We start from the raw sequence: 19,704 nt of genomic DNA, 5'->3' as shown, positions 1-19,704 counted from the left end.
CATGTGTCTTGAGGGGCACTAGGATTTGGACCAGGGCAACAGGAGCGGTGTCGGTGTGTGAAGGGTTGGAGGGAGGAGAGGGGTAGGGATCCCTTGAGTGTCTGCTCTCAGCCAGATCCTTCGCAACGTGTTGAAAAATTCCCCTTTACCATGGACGTTGCTGACGTCAGGCCCTGTAGGAGCCTGGCAGCTTACACGCGCGCCATCTCTCCCCTGTGATGCTGAGACCTGGCAGAGAAAGCGCTAAGTACCGGCTCGTTTGACTAAGGTCAGAGACATCGCCCAAAGGCAGTAACTTTTAAAGAGCAGAGTCACCGCCGGGCACTGACACAGGAGCCTCAGCACAGCCTACGCGGTGGGCACTGGCTCCACCTTAGCCGACAGGATGCTGAGGCGGGGGGGAGCTGCAATTCCTCAAAGTCACCCTGAGAAGGGCTGGGCTCAGGGGTCCAAGCCCTGCGGCCTGAGTCCTCTGTGGCCTCGACTTTACCTGGTGACCGCAGGGACAGTGGAACACTGCCAGCTTCCAAGAATTTCTTACTTCTCCACATGGCGAGCAGAGAAGTGAACACCTTCACACTCTGGGGACTTTAGACCTTTTAACTGCTTAATAGAAAGGCAGTGAGGTGTAAGGCATTTTCAAGTTGTAGAGTGGTCTTCATCTCAGAAATTTCAAAAATGGAAATCCCGTGTGGCCTTGGCCTGCATTTTACACATGGGTATATTCCTAGGGTTTCCGTTTGTGTCTCTCCCACGGTTGCCCCTAGAGACGTGGCCGCGAGTGGTTGAGGCAGGACTGACGTGTCTGGGGGCTGCCTTTGACCCTGGACTCACTCTTCTGAGTAGAGAGGGAACTTGCCTCCTTTCACTTTCTTTTTACGAAGCATTTAAATACATGTAAGAGTAAAGAGAAGAGCAGAAGGATTCCCCATATTCACAGCACTTGGATTTAAATATTGTAAATACTTTGTTATACTGAGTTCTTATTCATTGATCAATTGCTGAAAATTTATAAAGCGAATCCCAGATATTTTATGTCATGAATTACCACCCCAAATTATCATGAGGTGTGTTTTATAGAGAAGGAGGGCATCTTAAAAACAAGCACATTGTTATCACAACTGTCAAAGTTAGTAATTTTTTTTAGTTATCATGTAATACTGTCTATATTCAGATTTCTCCAGTTGTTTCCAAACTTTTTGGTTTTTTTTTTAAACATTTGGAGTGTTAAGTTCAGATTTCAGTAGGGTCCATACATTGCATTTGGTTGTTTCGTCTTTTAAGTCTTTCTTAGCTTAGAACGCCCCTGACCTGTAGAGTGTCCCACCTTCTGGGTGTGTGTGAGTGCTCACTGGAGTGGAGTTTACCCTGGTCCTCCCTCCCTGGATGATAAACTAGGAGTTAGACATAAATGCTGGGTGGGTCCAGGTTCAGATGGGTCCACAAGAACAATCTATGCACTGCTGCTTTCCCTCACGGTGGATAGTGTGCCCTGGACGGGAAAGGCGGTGGGGAAGTGGATTCTAGAGAGCAAAATCTGGGTGCTGATGGTACTTGCTACTCCCAAGCTTCGGGTGCCTCTAGGCATGGTGACACCGGATTTCTCGCCTTGCCGAGGGCTGGACGGGGTGGGAGCCTGACCAGTAACTCTCACTGGTGACGAGTGAGTGGGAAGGTGTTGTGAGGAGAATAATTGGCCGGGTCTGGGAGAGAAATAGAAGTGGCCACAGAGAAGGGGAGTGGACAGGGAAGGAACGGTCAAAGGCTGGGGCAGAGCGAGGCCAGGGCAGGGCAGAACCGGTCCCCGTACACCTCCTCTGAGCCAGGATGCTGGCCCCGCACTAGGCTCACATGTCCCAACCCAAGCCCAGTTCCTCTGCCACCTGGCCCTCCCTCCCAGTGCATCCCAGCTCTCTCAACAGCAGGTGCGTCCCCAGCCGTTCAGTGCAAACATCTTAGAATCACCCCTCAACCTTCCCTTCTACCACATTCAGCCCGACAGCCAGCCCTGTGCTCCCCACCTTCAGCATCACCCTGAACCTGACCCCTCTTCCACACGAGCACCACCACCGAGCCCAGGTCCCCCTCTCCTGGCTGATTGCAGCAGCCCGCTCCCTGTGGCCAGCCTCCACCCGAGCCTGCTGACGTCATTCTCTACGCAGCAGCCGAAGCCACCCTCTCAGTGGGTCCCCAGCTCTCAGCACCGGAAACACACCCGTGAACAAGACAAGTCCCCTATCTGGGAAAGGCTCCCTTCTAGCAGGTCACATTTCAATTAGATCACGGCAGCTTCATGCTAAACTTCAGAGACGTCTGGGAGGCATCCTCTGGGCCATGTGTGAAAGATCAGCCCTCCCCCCAGACCCTGTCCCCCAGCCCTTCCCCTTCCTGCTGCCCTCACAGCACTTGTAGCCATCCAGCTACCACGTTATGTACATCTATGTGCTGTTTGCTTCTTTACTGCCTGTCTCCCCTGCTAGAGTGTGTTTGTTCACTGCCACGTCCAGGCCCCTGCACTGGTGCTGGGCATCTGGCGGACTCTGCCTCGATATTTTTTTTTTTTTAATGTTTCTTTATTGTGGTAAAAGTCACAATATAAAACACACTACTTTAACCGTATTTAACTGTACAGTTCATTGGCACTAAGAACATTCACGTCGTTGTGCAACTCTCACCATCATCCATCTCCCCAATTTTTCACCTTCCTAAACTGAACTCTGTCCCCATTAAACACTAACTCCCCATTCTCCCTCCCCAACACCCCCCTACCCTCCAGCCCCTGGCATCTACCAACATACTGCCTCGATATTTGATTACTGGATGAACGAGGAGGGACTGGAAATCGGATGGCACAGGGGTCAGGGCTCAGTGATTTCTGAGCTGCTCTCTTGGAAGGGAATTGTGAGAAGCCAGAGTATCGGGGCACCAGAGTGGGGGGGGTGGAGGTGGGGTTCTAGACCCTTCCTTTCCCTGTCCTCCCACCTCAGGGTTTTGATTGAGGGTGGGAAGCAGAGAGCTTCAGCCTGGCTTTTATAAGCATCACTCAGGACAGTCGTACTTCTTGATGTTTTGCCTGGCCCTGAAAGTGAGACCCAGTAATTGGCAGCCGAGTATTGGCTCCATTTAGTGGAAAAAGCTGCTTTTCTGCTCCTAATGTTACCGCTCCCTGTGCATAATGTAAACGCCTGTAGCGTCCATACCGGCGGCTCTCAGTCCAATTCTATCTCAGCGCCAGTTACCCGGTTCCTGTCTCCTTCACTGCAGGGTGTACGTCGGGATAGGAGCAGGCAAGTGTTTGCACGGCCCCTCATCACCCTGACCTGCCGTCTCAAGGCTCAGAGAGAAAGGTTACAACGTGGCAGCGTTAACTCTTTAAGACTTGAGCTCCAAGAACATAGCAAGCAGGTCAAGTCCATCCCCTCCATGCCCTGCCAAGGGCAAAGCCTGCATAGAAACAGGCACTTCCGCTGGGCTGGGAGGACGTGATGGAGATGCTGCAGGGTTCAGAGGAGTTGGCTTCTTGCGTTGCCAGCTTGTAGCAGATCCGTCTCTCTCAGAGAGGTCCTGCAGGGCTTCCCAAACTTCCCTGCGTTCTAAGGAGCCTTTTTAGGCATTGTTTTTCTAATCGTCCTATGAAATGTTAATAGCCCTATAGATATACTGTGCATCTGTTTGTAGGCTCCTCGCCTCAGCGTCATTCAGGGACCTGGGCACCTAAGTGGGAAAAGCAGCTGTTTGGATGCCTGGGATGTGGACTGAAATGTCGCAAGTACAGCTGGGTCCCTAGTTCAGTGTCATGGAAAGGAAGTACTGGAACCTGGTTGTGGACAAAAGGTATATGCTGGGGAATTAACTAGAAATAATTCAGAACAAAATACAAGTAAGTGCCCAACTGCGTGGAGCACAGATAGAGGCAGGAAGTTAGGAAGCCCTGTGTCTGGGTGGCCTGGGACCTGCGGTTTCGTGGAAATATGGGCATGTGTTGAGCCTGGAAGGATGGGTAAGGCGAGGTAGGGAAAACAGACATGAGGAAAAGAGAGGAAGTGATGAGCATGGTCCACGGGGTATAGCTAGGCAGGGAGGAACGACTTCACCCGTGTTTGGAGCCGGTTATGGGGCTGTGAGTCGGTTGGTAAGGCTGGGAGTCTCCACAATAGACCTGGTAGGCAGACGGGGACCAGTTGGCAGCTGGTCTCGCGTCAGAAGTCCCGGATTCTGTATCGAGTGCCATAGTGTGAAAGTGCGTTTGCTCACTGAACTCCATCCTCTTTTCAGGGTCTCCGTGGGCTCCCTCGGGGCTGGCGAGGTCAGAGCTGGCCCCAAACCTCCCTGTTGACTCGGCTCCCACTAACCGTTCAAGTTCATGTTTTTATCCCCACTTTTGAACATGGCCCAGAGAGTGCAGAAACCAAGGCCAGGGCAGGGCGTGTTCCTCCCCGGGGGTGTAGGAGGGGGCGGTCTCACGTCAAACCCCAGAAACTTTCTTCGATTTTGCATTTTGGAAGCTTTTGAGGTAGAGAGGTTTCATGTTTAACCTAAATTATTATCAGCTAAATTACTGAAAAAACTATTATGAGTACATAATTATAGATACTTAGCTTAGAGATTACATATAATTACGCATGTGATTATGTAATTATTAAAGTTAGATAAAGTTGATTATAAAAATACCATTTTCCTTGGTCACGTGTCGCCCGCACCTGCAACGCGGGGGATTCTGGCTGTTTGAACAGTGAACTCCGATCATCAGTCTGGACTCCGAGGCCTTTTCTGCAGGAACTGTGCCTCCTTGTGTTATTAGGGCTCTCAGCACTTCTTCCAGAAAGGGCTGGAGAGAGGAGAGAAATGTCATTCGTGGCAGGTGCGAGCAGGAAGCTGGGGGAGAGGTTTGGTGGAGAAGGAGGGAGCCCTCACCCCTCCACCCACGTGGGCTGCAGAGGATTCGGCTGTGGGTTTGGAGGATCGTTGGGTTTCCAGGGCGCATGTCGACCCCTGGGATCCAGCACAGAAGGAGCCGGGTCTCACAGCTGCTCAGCATCTGGACTGCAGTGAAAGGAGGGACATCAGAGCTGAGGACAGGGACACCTGGGGGTGACAGCAGGGCCGCCCAGAAGTCGGCACCCGCCCGTGTGCTGCTCATTCTTTCCTGGCTGTACTCTCTGTCCCTTCATTATTTCTTCTGTCGTTATTGCTGTACTATCCTTGGTGGTCATGGTATTGAGGGGAAGAAAAGCACTGGTTCTAGGGCGGGCAAGCGTTACATGCTTGAATCACTTTAGCAGATTTAACCTTCACAGCAGCCTTTGATTTGGGCATCTTCCTCTCCCAGAGAAGGGCTGCCCAAGGTCAAGGGTGTGACCCTTGTACTCTGAACATCCTCTGATCTCTTCCCTCCCTAAATGCTCTTTCTCTCCCCTCCGCCATATAATCATGGCTTTTGGTGTCCTCGTGGACCCTCTGAATCCCCCTGTCTGCGTTTAGGGCCCAGCACTCCCACCTCCTAGCGGTGGGAGCGGGACTGGCTCCCTGGCCTCAGTGTTTCCATGCCGTCAGCTGTGAAATGAGGACAGTGATGTGTGAGCTGACTCAGCGAATGTTAGTTGTTACAATTTCCTCCTTCTTTACAAATATGAACCAGGTGCCTCTCCCCTCTCCCCCCCTTTCCCTTTTGTCCATCTACTTCTTTTTTCCTATCTGTCATCGAGCTGCACAGCGCAATAGCAAATGGAACAAAAACGAATCTGTCCTTCAGACCGTGCGCCCTTACAGCCCCCTGGCTTTGGTCCTTCCATCAGCCCCTGAAATTGGAGGCAGCAGATGGGGATTTTACAGTCACTTCCTGTGCTTCACAACCCTCCCTGGCCGTTACCTCGCTGGCCCCACCTGTCTCCAAGTGGAGTTTGCCAAACAGGCGTCAGTAACTGGCCAGAGCCAGGCATGGCCCCAGATCGCAGGGTCCAGAGGTGGCTGAGCTTCGGGAAGACGCCTGCGCCCGTGCTGGGCTCCCGCCAGCGCCTCCGGCCACCCCGCCCTCGGGGAGTAGCAAAAATAAAGACTGCAAAATCTAGCAAACTGAACATCTTTAAATGGGACAAGAGGCTTCAAAACTGCTGCGTTATACGGAAGAAACCTTGGCCGCAGCTCTCGTCTGTAACGAGTGTTTGACAGCCATCGGGGCCCTGCTGGCTCAGCCCACACCTCTGGTGAGAATGGGGTGAGCAGGGTGTCTCCTCCCTCCTACAAGGCCCAGGGATTAATGGACAGGTTGAGATCGCGGTGGGCGGGAGGACCGTGATGATATGAGGTGTCAGCTCCTACCAGGGCCTCGGGAGGGGAGGGCAGGGGAGGGACGAGGGAGGAGCTCCTTTCGGTGATGAGGCGATGCGACCCTGGGGCCCAGAGGTCCTCCCTCTTGAACTAGGATTTCACTTCTGTGTGCGGCAGCCCCTCCCTTTCCCTCCTGTATCCCCTGCCTCTGCTCTAGCTTCTGCTTTGAACAAATACTGACATTTCCATTTAGAGCTTTTTGGAAGGCAATTTAGAAATATATGTAAAATTTTAAAGTATGCATACTCTTCAATCCATAATTCTACTTTTTGGTATACCTATATTGGAGAAATACTTTCACAATTTTTTTTTTAAACATGCATTTTCAAGGATATTTACCACAGTATTTGTAACAAAAAACAAGGGGAAGAAGCGCTAATCGATGGCAGAATGGCTGAATAGATCATGCTATAACCGTAGCAGGACCCGCCACGCAGCTGGTTACCCCTCATGACATTGCCATTCTGACTATTTTTGACCTAGAAAATGGCAGTTTTGTAGAATGAGAGATATCCCTGTGCCTCTATTTCTTCATCTTTAAAATGGGGACAATCATCGTGCCTCTCACAGGGTTAATGTGAGGATTTACTGCAATACCGTGTGGCCTAGGCTGTGGCCCATGGCCAGAGCCCGGTAACTATTTGCTGATACGTCTGTGTATCTGTATTAACATGAAGAGAGCCCAAAATACACCATTTGGAGAAAATAGCTATATGTATATGCTTTCAAATATCGATGAAGTTATGAACCCATTCATGGGGGGAAAACACGTGTGTGTGTGTGTGTGTGTGTGTGTGTGTGTGAACTCCGACGAACAGGACGAGAAGGCCACTCTCCAAGCCGTTCCTAATGGCTAACCCTGGAGAAGGGAGCTGGGATTGGGGGAGGGTGGGGCACAGGCAGAGGACGTGCCCCGCAGAGTTCACCCAGAGGAGCAGAGCTGCTGGCAGACGCACACACCTGTAAAGGGAGCGGCCCTTCGTCGTGTGTGGGGCCGTTTTGGCCGGCCCGGGAAGGGCTCTCGTCTCTGTAGCTCCTGCTGGAGCTTGAAGTCCCAGGGAGAGTTGTCAGGAAGGGGTGACGGATGTAAATGGATGGATGATTAAGAGCTCAGGACCCCCAAAAGCAGTATCTGCAGCCCCGTGAGGACAGACCGAAACCTCTGGGTTCCTGCTGCACCTGGCGTGGATGGCGTGGGTGACCTGGGTGGCCTGGGATCCTGCAGCAGCTGGGCCCTCCCAGGAGCAGACACAGCCAGGCCCAGGACTCGGAGGGGCTGGAGGGGCTGGAGCTGTTGCAGGTCTAGCTTCTGCTTCATACCGAGGAGGTGAATCAGCACGTCAGCCGCGATGCGTGTGACCTGCAAAACCCGTCAGACCTCCCAAGAGTGTCCCTTGTGGTCCCTTAACTGGAAACAAACAAGAAAGAGGATTCTGCTGGGCACGCTGCAGGGCCATCAAGGGGAATTACACGTTTTCCTCTAAATACTTCTGGATTAATTGAACTGTTTTACATTGTGACTATAAATGTAAATACTGCTTGTGAATTAAAAAAAAAAAAGAAACCTTGGTTAAAAAAAGGGGGAAAAAAGGAAAGAAAACACTTTTATCCAGTGAGATTCAGTGTTCAGTTGTGTAGCTAACAGCCTGTTGAGATGAGGGAGAAATCAGGCCTCTCCACACTGTCACCACCTGGTCCCGCTGCCATCACCTCTCACTGGGTTGCTGCAGTCACCCCCCGACGGGCCTCCCTGCTTCTGATCTGTTCCGACTTCAGCCAGAGTGACCGTTTCAAAATGCAAATTAGGTGCTGCTGTGGCCTCTTTAAAAATGTTCCAATGACTTCTCATTGCCTTTATTGGGAAATCGTAAATCATAACTGCTTACTCTGGTGCTGAAGTCGCTGTAACTCACTCTCTCTCTCTCCCCCCCCCCCTCCCCCCCCCCCCCCTCTCTCCCCCTCTCTCTCTCCCCCCCCCCCCCCCCTCTCCCCTGGTCACAGAGCCAGGACTGCTACAGAATTAGTGTGTATAATAGTAGTAAGAAGCTTACTGATCCCCTACTATGTGCAACATCATGCTAGGTGCCTTGATTACATGACCTGATTTAATACCCACAGCATCTCTAGAAGCTTTTCCTATCTTTTTTTTTCTTTTTTGTGGTACGCAGGCCTCTCACTGCTGTGGCCTCTCCCATTGCGGAGCACAGGCTCTGGATGCGCAGGCTCAGCGGCCATGGCTCACGGGCCCAGCCAGACCGGGGCACGAACCCGTGTCCCCTGCATCGGCAGGCGGACTCTCAACCACTGCGCCACCAGGGAAGCCCTGCTTTTCCTATCTTTATTCACAGACAAGGATGCGGAGATTTAGGGGACATTGAGAAACAGACCAGAAGTCTTACAGCCGTTGCGTGGCATCCGCAGGACTGGAGCCTGACTGGGTCTGACCCCAAATCCATGAGCATGATATTCAGCATCGTCCATCCTGTGAAGAGCCTCTGCTCTCCTGGTCCCACCACCTCTTGAGGGCGCGACTGCCTTCCCTCTGGGCTGCAGGCTCCAGGAGGGTGGGAGCCCGGGAGCAGCTGTGGGTTTGCTACTACACCTCCAGCCCCTCACATCCTGCTTGCACACATCAGGTCACCAAACAGTGTTCGTTGGAAGCGTAGATGTGCTGGCACAGTGCTGGGTTCTGGAGTGATGGCTGGGGTCAGGGTGTACCAAGCAAGGTGATCTGTGCCTGGCGGGGCCTGTGGTCAGCAGGGGCCGGGGTGTCATCTCACTGTGACACAAGCTGTGATAAGTGCCACGAAGGGCGCTGGGGAAAGTGGAAGGGGGGCCCGGCCTGCCCTGGGCAGGGAGCAGCGGGGCACAGAGAGGCATTCAGGAGGTGTTTGCAGGATGAGTCACAGGGAACGACAGTTCAGCCTGATCTCGCTGCTTCCATGCGCCTCTGCTTAGGCGCTTCTCTGGGCTCCGTGGCCAGTAATGGGATAGGTGGGTACTGCCCACCCATCTCTTGGAACAAATCAGTGCAGCAGTAGAAGCATCTTTCTACACGGTGGGAACTGTCCCGCCGGCCAGGCTGCCCTGCGCCCCTCCCCTCCCTGATGGCCACCTCTAGGTCCCACCAGTGTCGCTGCCCGTGGGACAGCTGCCTGGGGGCTCAGCGTTTTCTCAACTCCTAGGAATAGGCAGACTCTTCAGTGTCAAGTAAGGGGTGTGTTTTGGTTCGGTTCTGATGACCCTGGTAGATGCTGAAGCCTGGGTTTGTTGGGAGCTTGGCATGCACTTGGCACAGAGCGCCTGTTACGTGTCATGCCCATCGCTTCTCACAAAAGCCAATGAGGCCGCCCCTCCAAAGATCGGGAGGCTGCGGTGCCATGTGGTCCATCTGTCCAAAGCCCCACAGTGCTCGTGTTTAGAAACTAGACTGTAGCGCCTTCTAGAGAGTTCTGGCTCCAGTACCTAAGCACCAGTCTCCAGCCTCAAGGAGAGAGGTTTCCAAGGGTAGCCGCCCAAGCCTTTCACACGTGAGACTTGGCTGGAGTCGAGACCACACCTGCTGGGTTGTGTGCGTGTGTGTAGGGGCGGGTGATGAGTGAGTCCTCTGCCTAACATGCACCCCTCTAAGTGGTGATTAAAAAGGGGCGTGTCCTTCACAGAGGGCTCACCCACCTACCCACCCATCTGCTGAACAGGCTTAGCTCTAAAATTCCTTTTCAAAGTCACTATAGCTGTAGACCTAATCACCAAGTTTCGGCTGGTTTTCTGGACAACTTCTACCATAAAGGTTTGTCCTGAGGCCAGTGGGTTGGGTATTGGTGACCTAGATTAGAGGTATCACTGAAGAATAAAGGCAAGTTGGTCATTGTTGCCCAAAAAAAGGACTTTCCTATTTCACAAGCTCCTACAAGAGTGTTTTAATAGTTGCGTTGAGGCCCGCAAGGTAATGGACCTAATTTATCCTTGCCCTTCAGGTGCTGGTGTTTCACCGCAGTGCTGCATTATTCCTGGTGCACTCTAGTGTCGTAAATGGGAGAGAAAAATTGGGTATTTAGTGTTCTTTGATGGTGTTTATAAGTATCCCAATTAGTCATTTCCAAGGATGTTAAGAATTCTGTACATCACCTCACACTGCCTTTCAGGGCTCTGAAAACACAAGGGCATGGATTCTTGATGGATTCAGTCTTTCTGATTTATTTTTCCCCAAGGTACTTAATCAGGTAATGCAAGTCATTTGCCTTCTCGAAGCTTCCTCTCCTCCCCTGGAGACTCATGGAGTTTTCTCGATCTTTTTTTCCTTCTGCTTCGAAACCCCTTCAAGAACTGGGGTCTGGGCTGAAATGATCCAGAACCTGACCCCTCAAAGTTGCTTTTTCCGTTCCAGCCAGGACGGCAGAGCCTTGCTGCCACCTGGCCCAGCAGACCAGACCCCTAGTCATAGAGGGTGCGTGGAATAAAGGTCCGTCTGTTGTGGTGGTTTGTTCCAGAGCTGGTGATGCTGCTGGAATGGTGGTCGGGCACGGAATGCATCATCCACACGGACCCCCGGGCCTACCCCAAGTACGGGAAGGAAAACGCCATCGTTGTTCTGAACCACAAGTTTGAGATCGACTTTCTCTGCGGTTGGAGCCTGGCCGAGCGCTTCGGGGTCTTAGGGGTAAGTCGGACGTGCATTTCCCGTCTCACGCGTCTCTCTCCTTCAACCCTGTAACTTGTCTTTTCGCTCTTGGTCGTTCAGAGTTTGCAGCAGCATCAACAGACTTGTTGAAATGTTCTTAACCAACTGCTTTTCCTCCTTGCTCAGAATCAAGTGAACATCTGCTTATGAGTAAGGATTGTGCTTATTCAGCAGTTATGATGCACTGGGCATTTGACGTGCGATTAATGTATTTAATCCTTACAGAAACACTTGGGAGTCAGGAACTGACACCTGTCCTTTTTGAAAAGCTGCGGTTAAATACCCTGCTAGGGGTCACACAGCTGTTACGCAGATTTGCATTTGAACTTGTCCAGCTTCGTATTCTTAATCTCTATGCTCTGCTCCCTCCCTGGCTGACGGGCAGAATTCACCTCTGAATGTTCATCTTCATGGACGTGAGAAAGCTGAGTGCCTAGGCGACAGCGTTTGACCTGCAGAATTCAGAATAAATACAAAATCCTGTTTTTCTCCAACTAGTTTGACTTCTTGCATACCTTTGGGACTGGGCCTCCCCAGTTGACTTTTGTCATGGTTAACACATTGAGCTGTGATGGTTGAGCCCGGAGCAAGTACCAGAGTCCTCGGGCTCAGGTATCCCGACAGGAATCGCGACGTGGACCAGCCCGGGGCTGGGAAAGTTGGAGACCACTCGCACCAGAACTTGGAGATCCTGTGTTGCCCCCGGGAACAGTCCCCCGCAGACAGGCGGGGCTCGCGCACGTCGCACTTGCTTTTGGTGGCCCATGTAGACAGAATCATAGTGTGTAGAAGGCAGGAGTTTGAAGACCAGGCAGAGTAGATGTGACAAGAGTCCTGGGTCAGATTCCCTAGGGATGGTCTCAGTGTGTCCAGTCCCGGACGTGCCTGGGGGTCCCAGAGTTGGAAACGGAACTTTGGGTCCTGCTGGCCTCTGCCTCTTGGGAAGAGCCTTGGCTAAGAGAGACTAAATAGCCTTGGGACACATTTTGTATTTGCTTTTTTAAACTTTTTTTTTAAATTTATTTATTCATTTATTTATTTTGGCTGCATTGGGTCTTCGTTGCTGCGCGCGGGCTTTCTCTAGTTGTGGTCAGCAGGGGCTACTCTTCATTGCGGTCCATGGGCTTCTCATTGCGGTGGCTTCTCTTGTTGCGGAGCATGGGCTCCAGGCGTGCGGGCTTCTGCAGTTGTGGCTCATGGGCTCAGTAGTTGTGCCTCACAGGCTCTAGAGCGCAGGCTCAGTAGCTGTGGCGCACAGGCCCAGTTGCTCGTGGCATGTGGGATCCTCCCAGACCAGGGGGTCCTCGAACCCGTGTCCCCTGCACTGGCAGGTGGATTCTCAACCACTGTGCCACCAGGGAAGTCCTAAACATTTTTTTAAAATTTGGGGCCAAAGGTGAGAGAAGGAAATATGCTTAGAAACAGGTTCCAATAATGTCTTTAGGACAAATGATGGTCGTTGTACAGTTAAACTATCAAAAGGCAACTAAGATCATTAGCAGTTTTTCAAGAGATGGAAACAGTGTGTTAAATCACTGTTGCTACCTTTAGACTTCTAGAAAACTGGAATGCCTGGGGGTGAGTGCACTGAAAGGCCGCCCTCCCAACAGTTTTCTCCTTTGCTTTCCTATTTGTTCTTCCAGTACTGACGTGATGTCTGTGCAGGCACACGTGTGTGTGTGTGTGTGTGTGTGTGTGTGTGTGTGTTCAAACATATTTTCAGGAACAAAACCAGAAATTCTATTATCTACCTTTCTCTGTCGTAGAGGCCTCGGACAGAGATCTTAGCTACAGTTCTGTGGCTTCTTTTTTTTTTTTAATTTTTTTTTTTTTTTTTGCGGTACGCGGGCCTCTCACTGTTGTGGCCTCTCCCGTTGCGGAGCACAGGCTCTGGACGCGCAGGCTCAGTGGCCATGGCTCCCGGGCCCAGCCGCTCCGCGGCACGTGGGATCCTCCCGGACCGGGGCACGAACCCGCGTCCCCTGCATCGGCAGGCGGACTCTCCACCACTGCGCCACCAGGGAAGCCCCTGTGGCTTTATTGTCACTGAGAGGAGAGAAGAATGTCATAATCCGAACCCCATCGTGGATACAGATGATTGACGACCGGATCCTTCTTCCCTTACGGGAGAAGGCGTACGGGGTGTCTTTGCATCCTGACCGGAACTAGTGCTAATGCCGCCTACAAGCTAGGCTTCCTGGAACGCTGGTTCTTCAAGCGCACTTTGGGGGCAGCTGCTGATCTTCTGGGCCTCGCAGGCACCTTGGTATGTTCATGCGCAGGATGTGAAACGTGTAATTTGGGGCAACAGGAAGTGTGTTGGACTTAGAGGCACTTTCCAGTGGCCGTGGTCCCCCTGGTGGCTTTGTGACCACGGGCTTCTTCTATGCGCGTCTTTCACCTTATTTGTGCTATTTTCAATCTCTATGGTGTGGTTGTTGTTTACTTTTTATAGATAAATGGGCAGAGCCTCAGTGTGGGTGAAGAATTTGCCCCAGGGTAGGAACTACTAACTCTGATTTCCGAGTTGCTGCTCTTTCCTCCTGGAGGGTGTTGAGAGGAAAAGCTGGGGGAGTGCCTTGTGTCAGAGAATGACCAGGGTGATGGCTGGAGGGACCAAGTTTCTGGTCCTGCCACAGTCCCCCCTGCCCGCCCCGGTTTGTGCGGGGCTCGTTCTGAGGAAAGAAAACCCTCAGTACCACCATGGGGTCAGGGATGGAGCAACGGGACCAAGGAAGCAGGGACACAAACAGGGAGGGGGGACCTTGGACTGGGCAGGAGACCCGGGACTGAGCGGGGGAGGGCTTTCGTGCACTGACGAGTGTCAGCACCCTTTAGCATTTTACAGGCAGAGGCTCTGTAACGCCGATCACTTTACAACTCGGCACACAAGGGTGCAGAGGCACGAAAGTTCTTAAGCAGAATGGCCACCCGCCAACGGCACAGGGACTGCTCGTCTCCAGCCTTGACTGCCTCGATGAGTACCATAGCTACTGGATTTCATTTCTTACTCTTGAAAACCAAACAACTAATGTCGTGTGCAAGGGCACGAGCCTTGCCTCTTGGTCTGGAGTTTCAGGAACTCCACCCAGCGGGGGGGGGGCAGGTCTCACCACCTTAGGACGACACCGCTCCCCTTCTCACTGGAGCCTGGGTAGCCCTGCTCAGGGCGCTGCCAGATTGTCTGGCCCCCAAGTTCCCTCCAGCAGTGGAGGGACAGTGGGGAGCGGGCAGCAGGTGAGCACCGAGCTCCCTACCCCCCTGCACTGGGGAAGCAGCCGGTGCCAGGGCCGTCTGTGCGCGTTCTGATGCAGCCATGAGCTGGCAGAGGCACTGGGAGGGAAGGGAGAGGGCGTCGTGACCTTGTGGGGTTGAGCCAGCTCAGGCGGAAGCTCCAGACTGTGTTCTCATGGGGGGGATGTTCTCCCTACGTGGCAGGGCATGATTTACCACCCACGTGTGTCTCCTGGAGCACCTGAGGTTTACCTGGAGGGCGTGAGGCCGGGGAGCTGCCTGACCCCTTCCTAAAGCAGCCCATCCATTCCTACTACCCTTGAAAGGAACCAAGGAGCATCTTGTTATATGAATTGTTTAGCAGTACTTTTGTCTTAATTGACCTTCAAAAAAACTCACCTGATTCACCTCTTTTGTTTATTTATTTATTTATTTATTATTTTTGGCTGTGTTGGGTCTTCATTGCTGGGTGCGGGCTTTCTCTAGTTGTGGTGTGCGGGCTACTCTCCGTTGCGGTGTGCGGGCTTCTCATTGCAGTGGCTTCTCTTGTTGTGGAGCACGAGCTCTAGGTGCATGGGCTTCAGTAGTTGTGGCACGCGGGCTCAGTAGTTGTGGCTCGTGGGCTCTAGAGCGCAGGCTCAGTAGTTGTGGCGCACAGGCTTAGTTGCTCCGTAGCATGTGGGATCTTCCCGGACCAGGGATCGAACCTGTGTCCCCTGCATTGGCAGGCAGATTCTTAACCACTGCGCCACCAGGGAAGCCCCCATCTCTTTTTTTAATTTTTTTGCGGTACGCGGGCCTCTCACTGTTGTGGCCTCTCCCGTTGCGGAACACAGGCTCCGTACGCGCAGGCTCAGCGGCCATGGCTCACGGGTCCAGCCGCTCCGCGGCATGTGGGATCCTCCCGGACCGGGGCACAAACCCGTAGCCCCTGCGTCGGCAGGCGGACTCTCAACCACTGCGCCACCAGGGAAGCCCCCATCTCTTTTTTTTAAGTAACACATGTTGAGATCCTTCTGGAGTCTGAGGAGTTTGGTTTTTAGAGAAGAAGAGTTATAAAGAAGGTTCCTGACGGGGCATTTTTCATCTTAACATGTAACAACCCAAGAGGAAGTGAGTTGAAATTGAAGCAAGTGAAATTTGCAGAAATCCTTGAGAGGAGGGTTATTAAATGTGAAATTGGATTTGTGGAGAAAGTGATGGGATTCTTTTATAAAGAAAAAAGGGGAGGGTTTTTAGTCTTTTATAAGCTTTTACCCTGTGTGGTCATTCTGGTGGCCTGTCCCCCAGGCTCTGGTCCCCTCGGAGCTGGCCTTGCCTGGCATGGGCCGGGCACCAAAGGCTCTGGTTATGGTCTTTAAGGGGTTCACTGACTCATTCCTCCTTGGGGTGAGCGTGACTAGTGGACAGGCCAAGGCGTGCAATGCAAAGGGTCACGGCTTCCGAAGCTTCGAGTCTGTTTACTTTTTTCTCTGCCCCAGTAAAATACGCATGTTCTCCTTCACAGTGGCCCCGAAAGGTTACCTGAGATCACGTTTGTTGGGTCTTTGAGCAGTGTCAGGGCCTGGTAAGCACTCCGTAACAGCAGCTGTTCTTGTCCATTTTTATCTGCTGGGTACGTGTGGCTTGGCAATTACCCTGGAGGCCAACTGGGATGTTCTCTTTGGGTCTTTAAAGAAGCCCTATGTGTTAGTTATCTACGGCAGGTGACAAGCCCCAAACGTAGTGGCTCAAAACAAACTCGAGTTATCACCGGTTGTGTGGTCTGAGATCAAAGCTCAGCTCCGCGGGGCTCCTGGCAGGGGTCCCTCCGAGGCTGGATGGCGGTCTTATCTGAAGGCTGGCCGTGCAGCGATCTGCCTCCAGGCTCACCCCTGTTTGTTGCCAGCCTGATTCTCGCGCCTGGGCCCCTGCTCGGGTGACAGCTGATCCCCACGGGGAGCGATGCAAGAGTGAGTGGGAGAAAAAAGCACCTGAAGCAGAAGCCACGGCCTTATTGCACCTGAAACTTCTGCTGTATTCCATTTGTCGGAGGTGAGTTGAGGAGCCCACCCCCTACTCCAGGAAGCAGGGAGGTACCAAGAGGAGAGGACCGCTGGGGCCAGCGTGGAGGCTGCCTGCCACCCACCGCATGACGTTTAGCCTCACACCTCACGTTTCCATTTAGTTAACAATTATTTAGGGGATCCATCACAGCTCCGCCTGAAAATAGACTGAATTCCTGTCGCATGTCTGCGTACATCGGGGTGCAGAGGAGGGCAGAATTCTGATTCCTAAGCAGGGGGCGCTCACGAGCCTCCCTAGTGCCTTCGAGGCCTCAGTTTATGATGAGGGTAGCTGATACGTCTTCGAAATTCTTATCCAGCAAGCGTGTTGGGTATATTTTCTGTGGAAGACACTGCTCTGGGTGCTGTGGAGATACAAGGACAGACTGAAAGGTCCAGCCGTTGCTCTCAGTGACTTTCTAACATATAGAGAGAGGCAACGAAGGGGCATATAAGCCGGTCACACAACACAGGGCTTGAACAGTAATGGGAGGTGGGGCACGTGTCCATTGGGGGCACCCTGTGCGTGTCCACAGACCACTCAGCCATACAGCAGCTTCCTGGGGGTCCTTTGCTTGCTGGGGAGGGCCCAGAGGTCCCGGCTAGGAGCTGGGGCCACCGTGGTAAAGGCAGAATACGGGGGGGCGAGTTTTGGTGTCTGGGGCAGCTCTGTTTATACCAGCCTGTGGGGAAGGACTTCAGTATTTCAACAACTGGAGAATGACGTTTCAGTGCTGTTAGCACACTGACTGCTGCACCCGGCGATGCAGAAATTTCCCAGAAGGCGCTGACACAGGGCTGAGGCCTTGAAGAACGGGGGTGGTTTTAGGAGGGGATGAGAGGTGTAGGTAAAGGGAGAATTATGAGGCGAGGGACAGGGGTGCCTGGAGGGAGATCATGAGTGATGTGGCCACCCAGCAAGGATGTGGCCAGCTGCCCTGGTCCTGGGCTCTGCTGACCAGTTCTTCTCCATCTGCCAAGCGTACATTTCAGCCCTCCCACTGCCTCATTCGCTGGCTGCCACCTCAAGGTCACCGTGGGGTGCCTTTGGACTTATTAACCCAAATCATAAAACCCAAGAAAGTCAAGAACTGAACCCAAACCTGTCGATATTCGGTTTAATTTTGCCAGGCTGCTTCTGGTTATGAACAGGCAATGTGGTTCTTTCTGTGCAAGATCACACATATCTAAAAACCAACATTTCTTAAAGTTTGATTATACAAGGACCCGTTTTCTAACTACAGCTTTCTGAAAGGAATGTTGATGCAGATTTGTTTACAAAGGCTGCACGAATGTTATTTCCTATAAACCTCCCATCAATGATCACGTTCTCCCAAATTGTAGGTTTCCTGTGTTTTATTTTCAAACGTGTAAAACTACGCAATAAAGTGGATGCCCTGAAAGATGAATGTGTGCTCAAGTCTCCAGAACAGATCTTTCTGTTTCCCTCTGAGGGTAGCAGGGGAGAGACAGATGTGTAGGCAAAACTCCCCAGTGGTTTCGAGACCCACATGTGTGACTTGTACCCTGGCTCCTGCGTTTACCAGCTCTGGGACTGTGGGGAGGTTATCTCACTTTTCTGAGCCTCAGTTAACCGTTCCCATTTCGTGCTGTTTAAGGGTTTCGTGAATATAAGTAAAATACCTCATCAATCGCCTAGCACAAAGTAGGCGTGCCCTAATTGTTAGCTCCTTCTACCCTAATTTGTTTCCCTTCACTCAGTGTTTTCTCATGAAAAGTAGGATAAAGTGTAGAGGGTGGAAGAGAGATGGAATGTTCTCAAAATGCGATTTGACCAGCGGTTCTGGCACTGGATCCCGTGCGGCTGAAATCCCCCATCACTTTTATGAACTGCGAGGTATCGTGGCATTTGTTTACCTTCATCCCGGCTTCTTCATAGGTGCCTGTCAGGCTCTCTCTTTGGCTACAGAGAGATTAGAAGTTTCTAGATGTGGAGAAGTGTTGTTTTCCTTACCAGTGGCTACACCTGCAGCCATGGTTTTGTCAGCCCCGTTAAGTTGGATTCCAGCATCCTCAGGTGGGTCTGTAGGGGACTCCTACACCTCCCACTCCCACCCCGGTTAATCGGTTAACGGTTAATCCGCAGCTCTGTCGGCGTTGCTGCCAGGCGCCGCCAGCTCAGGGAGGAAGCAGGGGGGCCGCCGTTTGCCTCTGTGTGTTCACCAGTTGGGCCAGGCAGGCTCTGGCATATGACACAGGTAAGAACCCTGAAAGAATGGAGATGACGTGAAAGCCCTTACAATCCCGGGAGCTGGGAGAAGCGTTGGCCACGGAAAGGAGTCTCTGGAAGTACAGATGCGTCTTGAGTTCATAACCAAGTGTATTCCTGGAAGTGGTAGCGTGCACTTTATTTTTAAGAGCGTAGTCCCGAGTTAGATGCGCCAAATCTTCTTTTTTATTGCACAAGATCCTCTGGCTTGTCTTTAACAAGCCGAAGTCGGATCACACCGACCGGCGGTAAATCCAGGCTGGCTTACAGCAGTGGTGCCGCTGGGCGTCCTCCCTCCTCTTCCTGCAACTTGGCAAAGGCCTGTGACGTTTGCTCTGCGAGCCGACTGTGCACCCATCGCCCCGTCCGCTGCTGCCTCTGTTGCACCCGTCTGCCACCTGCCCAGGGGGCCCCGTGCCCCCGTGTTCCTGAGCTTCCATTGACTGTTCCTCAAACACCCCCTGGCTAGAGGTACTGAGCACAGGGAAGCGACTCCATGATCTTCTGCCCCCTCCCTGGAAGGCTCTGTCTCCCTGTCTGCCCCGGCCCAGGCCCACCCAGGATGGACTCAGGCTGGCCATTCAGATCAGAGGCCAGGCAGCACCACAAGATCCGTGCCCAGGAAGCGGGGCAGAGCATCCTGCCAGGAATTCCTCTGGAGCCCTGATCCCACAGACCACAGTCAGCTGTGACTTACTCTGAACCTAAGAGCTGCCTCGTTTGTCCCCAGATGCCCTTCTTTTTCACTCCACGTCTGCACTCTGGTCAAACCAAGAGCAGTTTGGGGCTTGGAAGCCCGTAAGCTGGGGTCCGGGGGGAGACGTTATCGAGATCCAAAGAGCTGCAAGCATTTTGCTGGGCTTTGACATGTTTGTTTGTTTGTTTCCAGCAGATGAATTCTCACACTGCTTTTGCTCCATGTTTGTTTTCTGCCTTTCCCCTGTGGCTGTGACTAATTGTGGGACAGTGTTCATTTTTCTTTGGGACTCTCTTGAGATTTTTCTCGTGGTGTAAGGTCCCCAGCATTTTCCTCCTTAGCATCAGAGAAGGGAGAAAGCAAGAGAAAGAAATGCAGTGTAAGTGAGTTAGGTCACATGCGGTACCCTAGTTGGCACAGGTTGAGTCTCTCACCTTTCCTCTCTCTCTCTCTCTCTCTCTCTCTCTCTCTCTCTCTCTCTCTCTCTCTC

The 19,704-nt window shown here is 52.4% G+C and overlaps 1 protein-coding gene across 15 annotated transcripts in view; it reads left to right on the top strand.

Annotated features, from left to right (window-relative positions):
* AGPAT4 (1-acylglycerol-3-phosphate O-acyltransferase 4) overlaps positions 1-19,704 on the top strand; it is a 1,398,816-nt gene that overhangs the window by 1,354,421 nt on the left and 24,691 nt on the right. For all 15 annotated transcript variants that reach the window (XR_003793727.1, XR_003793728.1, XM_029224043.1 and 12 more), the window contains one exon: positions 10,818-10,987. Coding sequence is in view for 13 of the 15 variants with exons in the window: in XM_029224043.1 (XP_029079876.1) it covers positions 10,818-10,987 (170 nt within the window). In the remaining 2 variants the exon portion in view is untranslated. The remainder of the gene's footprint in view (positions 1-10,817; positions 10,988-19,704) is intronic.

Source organism: Monodon monoceros, unplaced genomic scaffold (genome assembly GCF_005190385.1).
Source record: "Monodon monoceros isolate NGI ecotype Baffin Bay Population unplaced genomic scaffold, NGI_Narwhal_1 Super_Scaffold_15, whole genome shotgun sequence".
In the NCBI taxonomy this organism is placed as follows: domain Eukaryota; kingdom Metazoa; phylum Chordata; class Mammalia; order Artiodactyla; family Monodontidae; genus Monodon; species Monodon monoceros.
The sequence above is the reverse complement of the archived record's forward strand: the minus strand, read 5'-3'. Positions and strand labels throughout refer to the sequence as shown.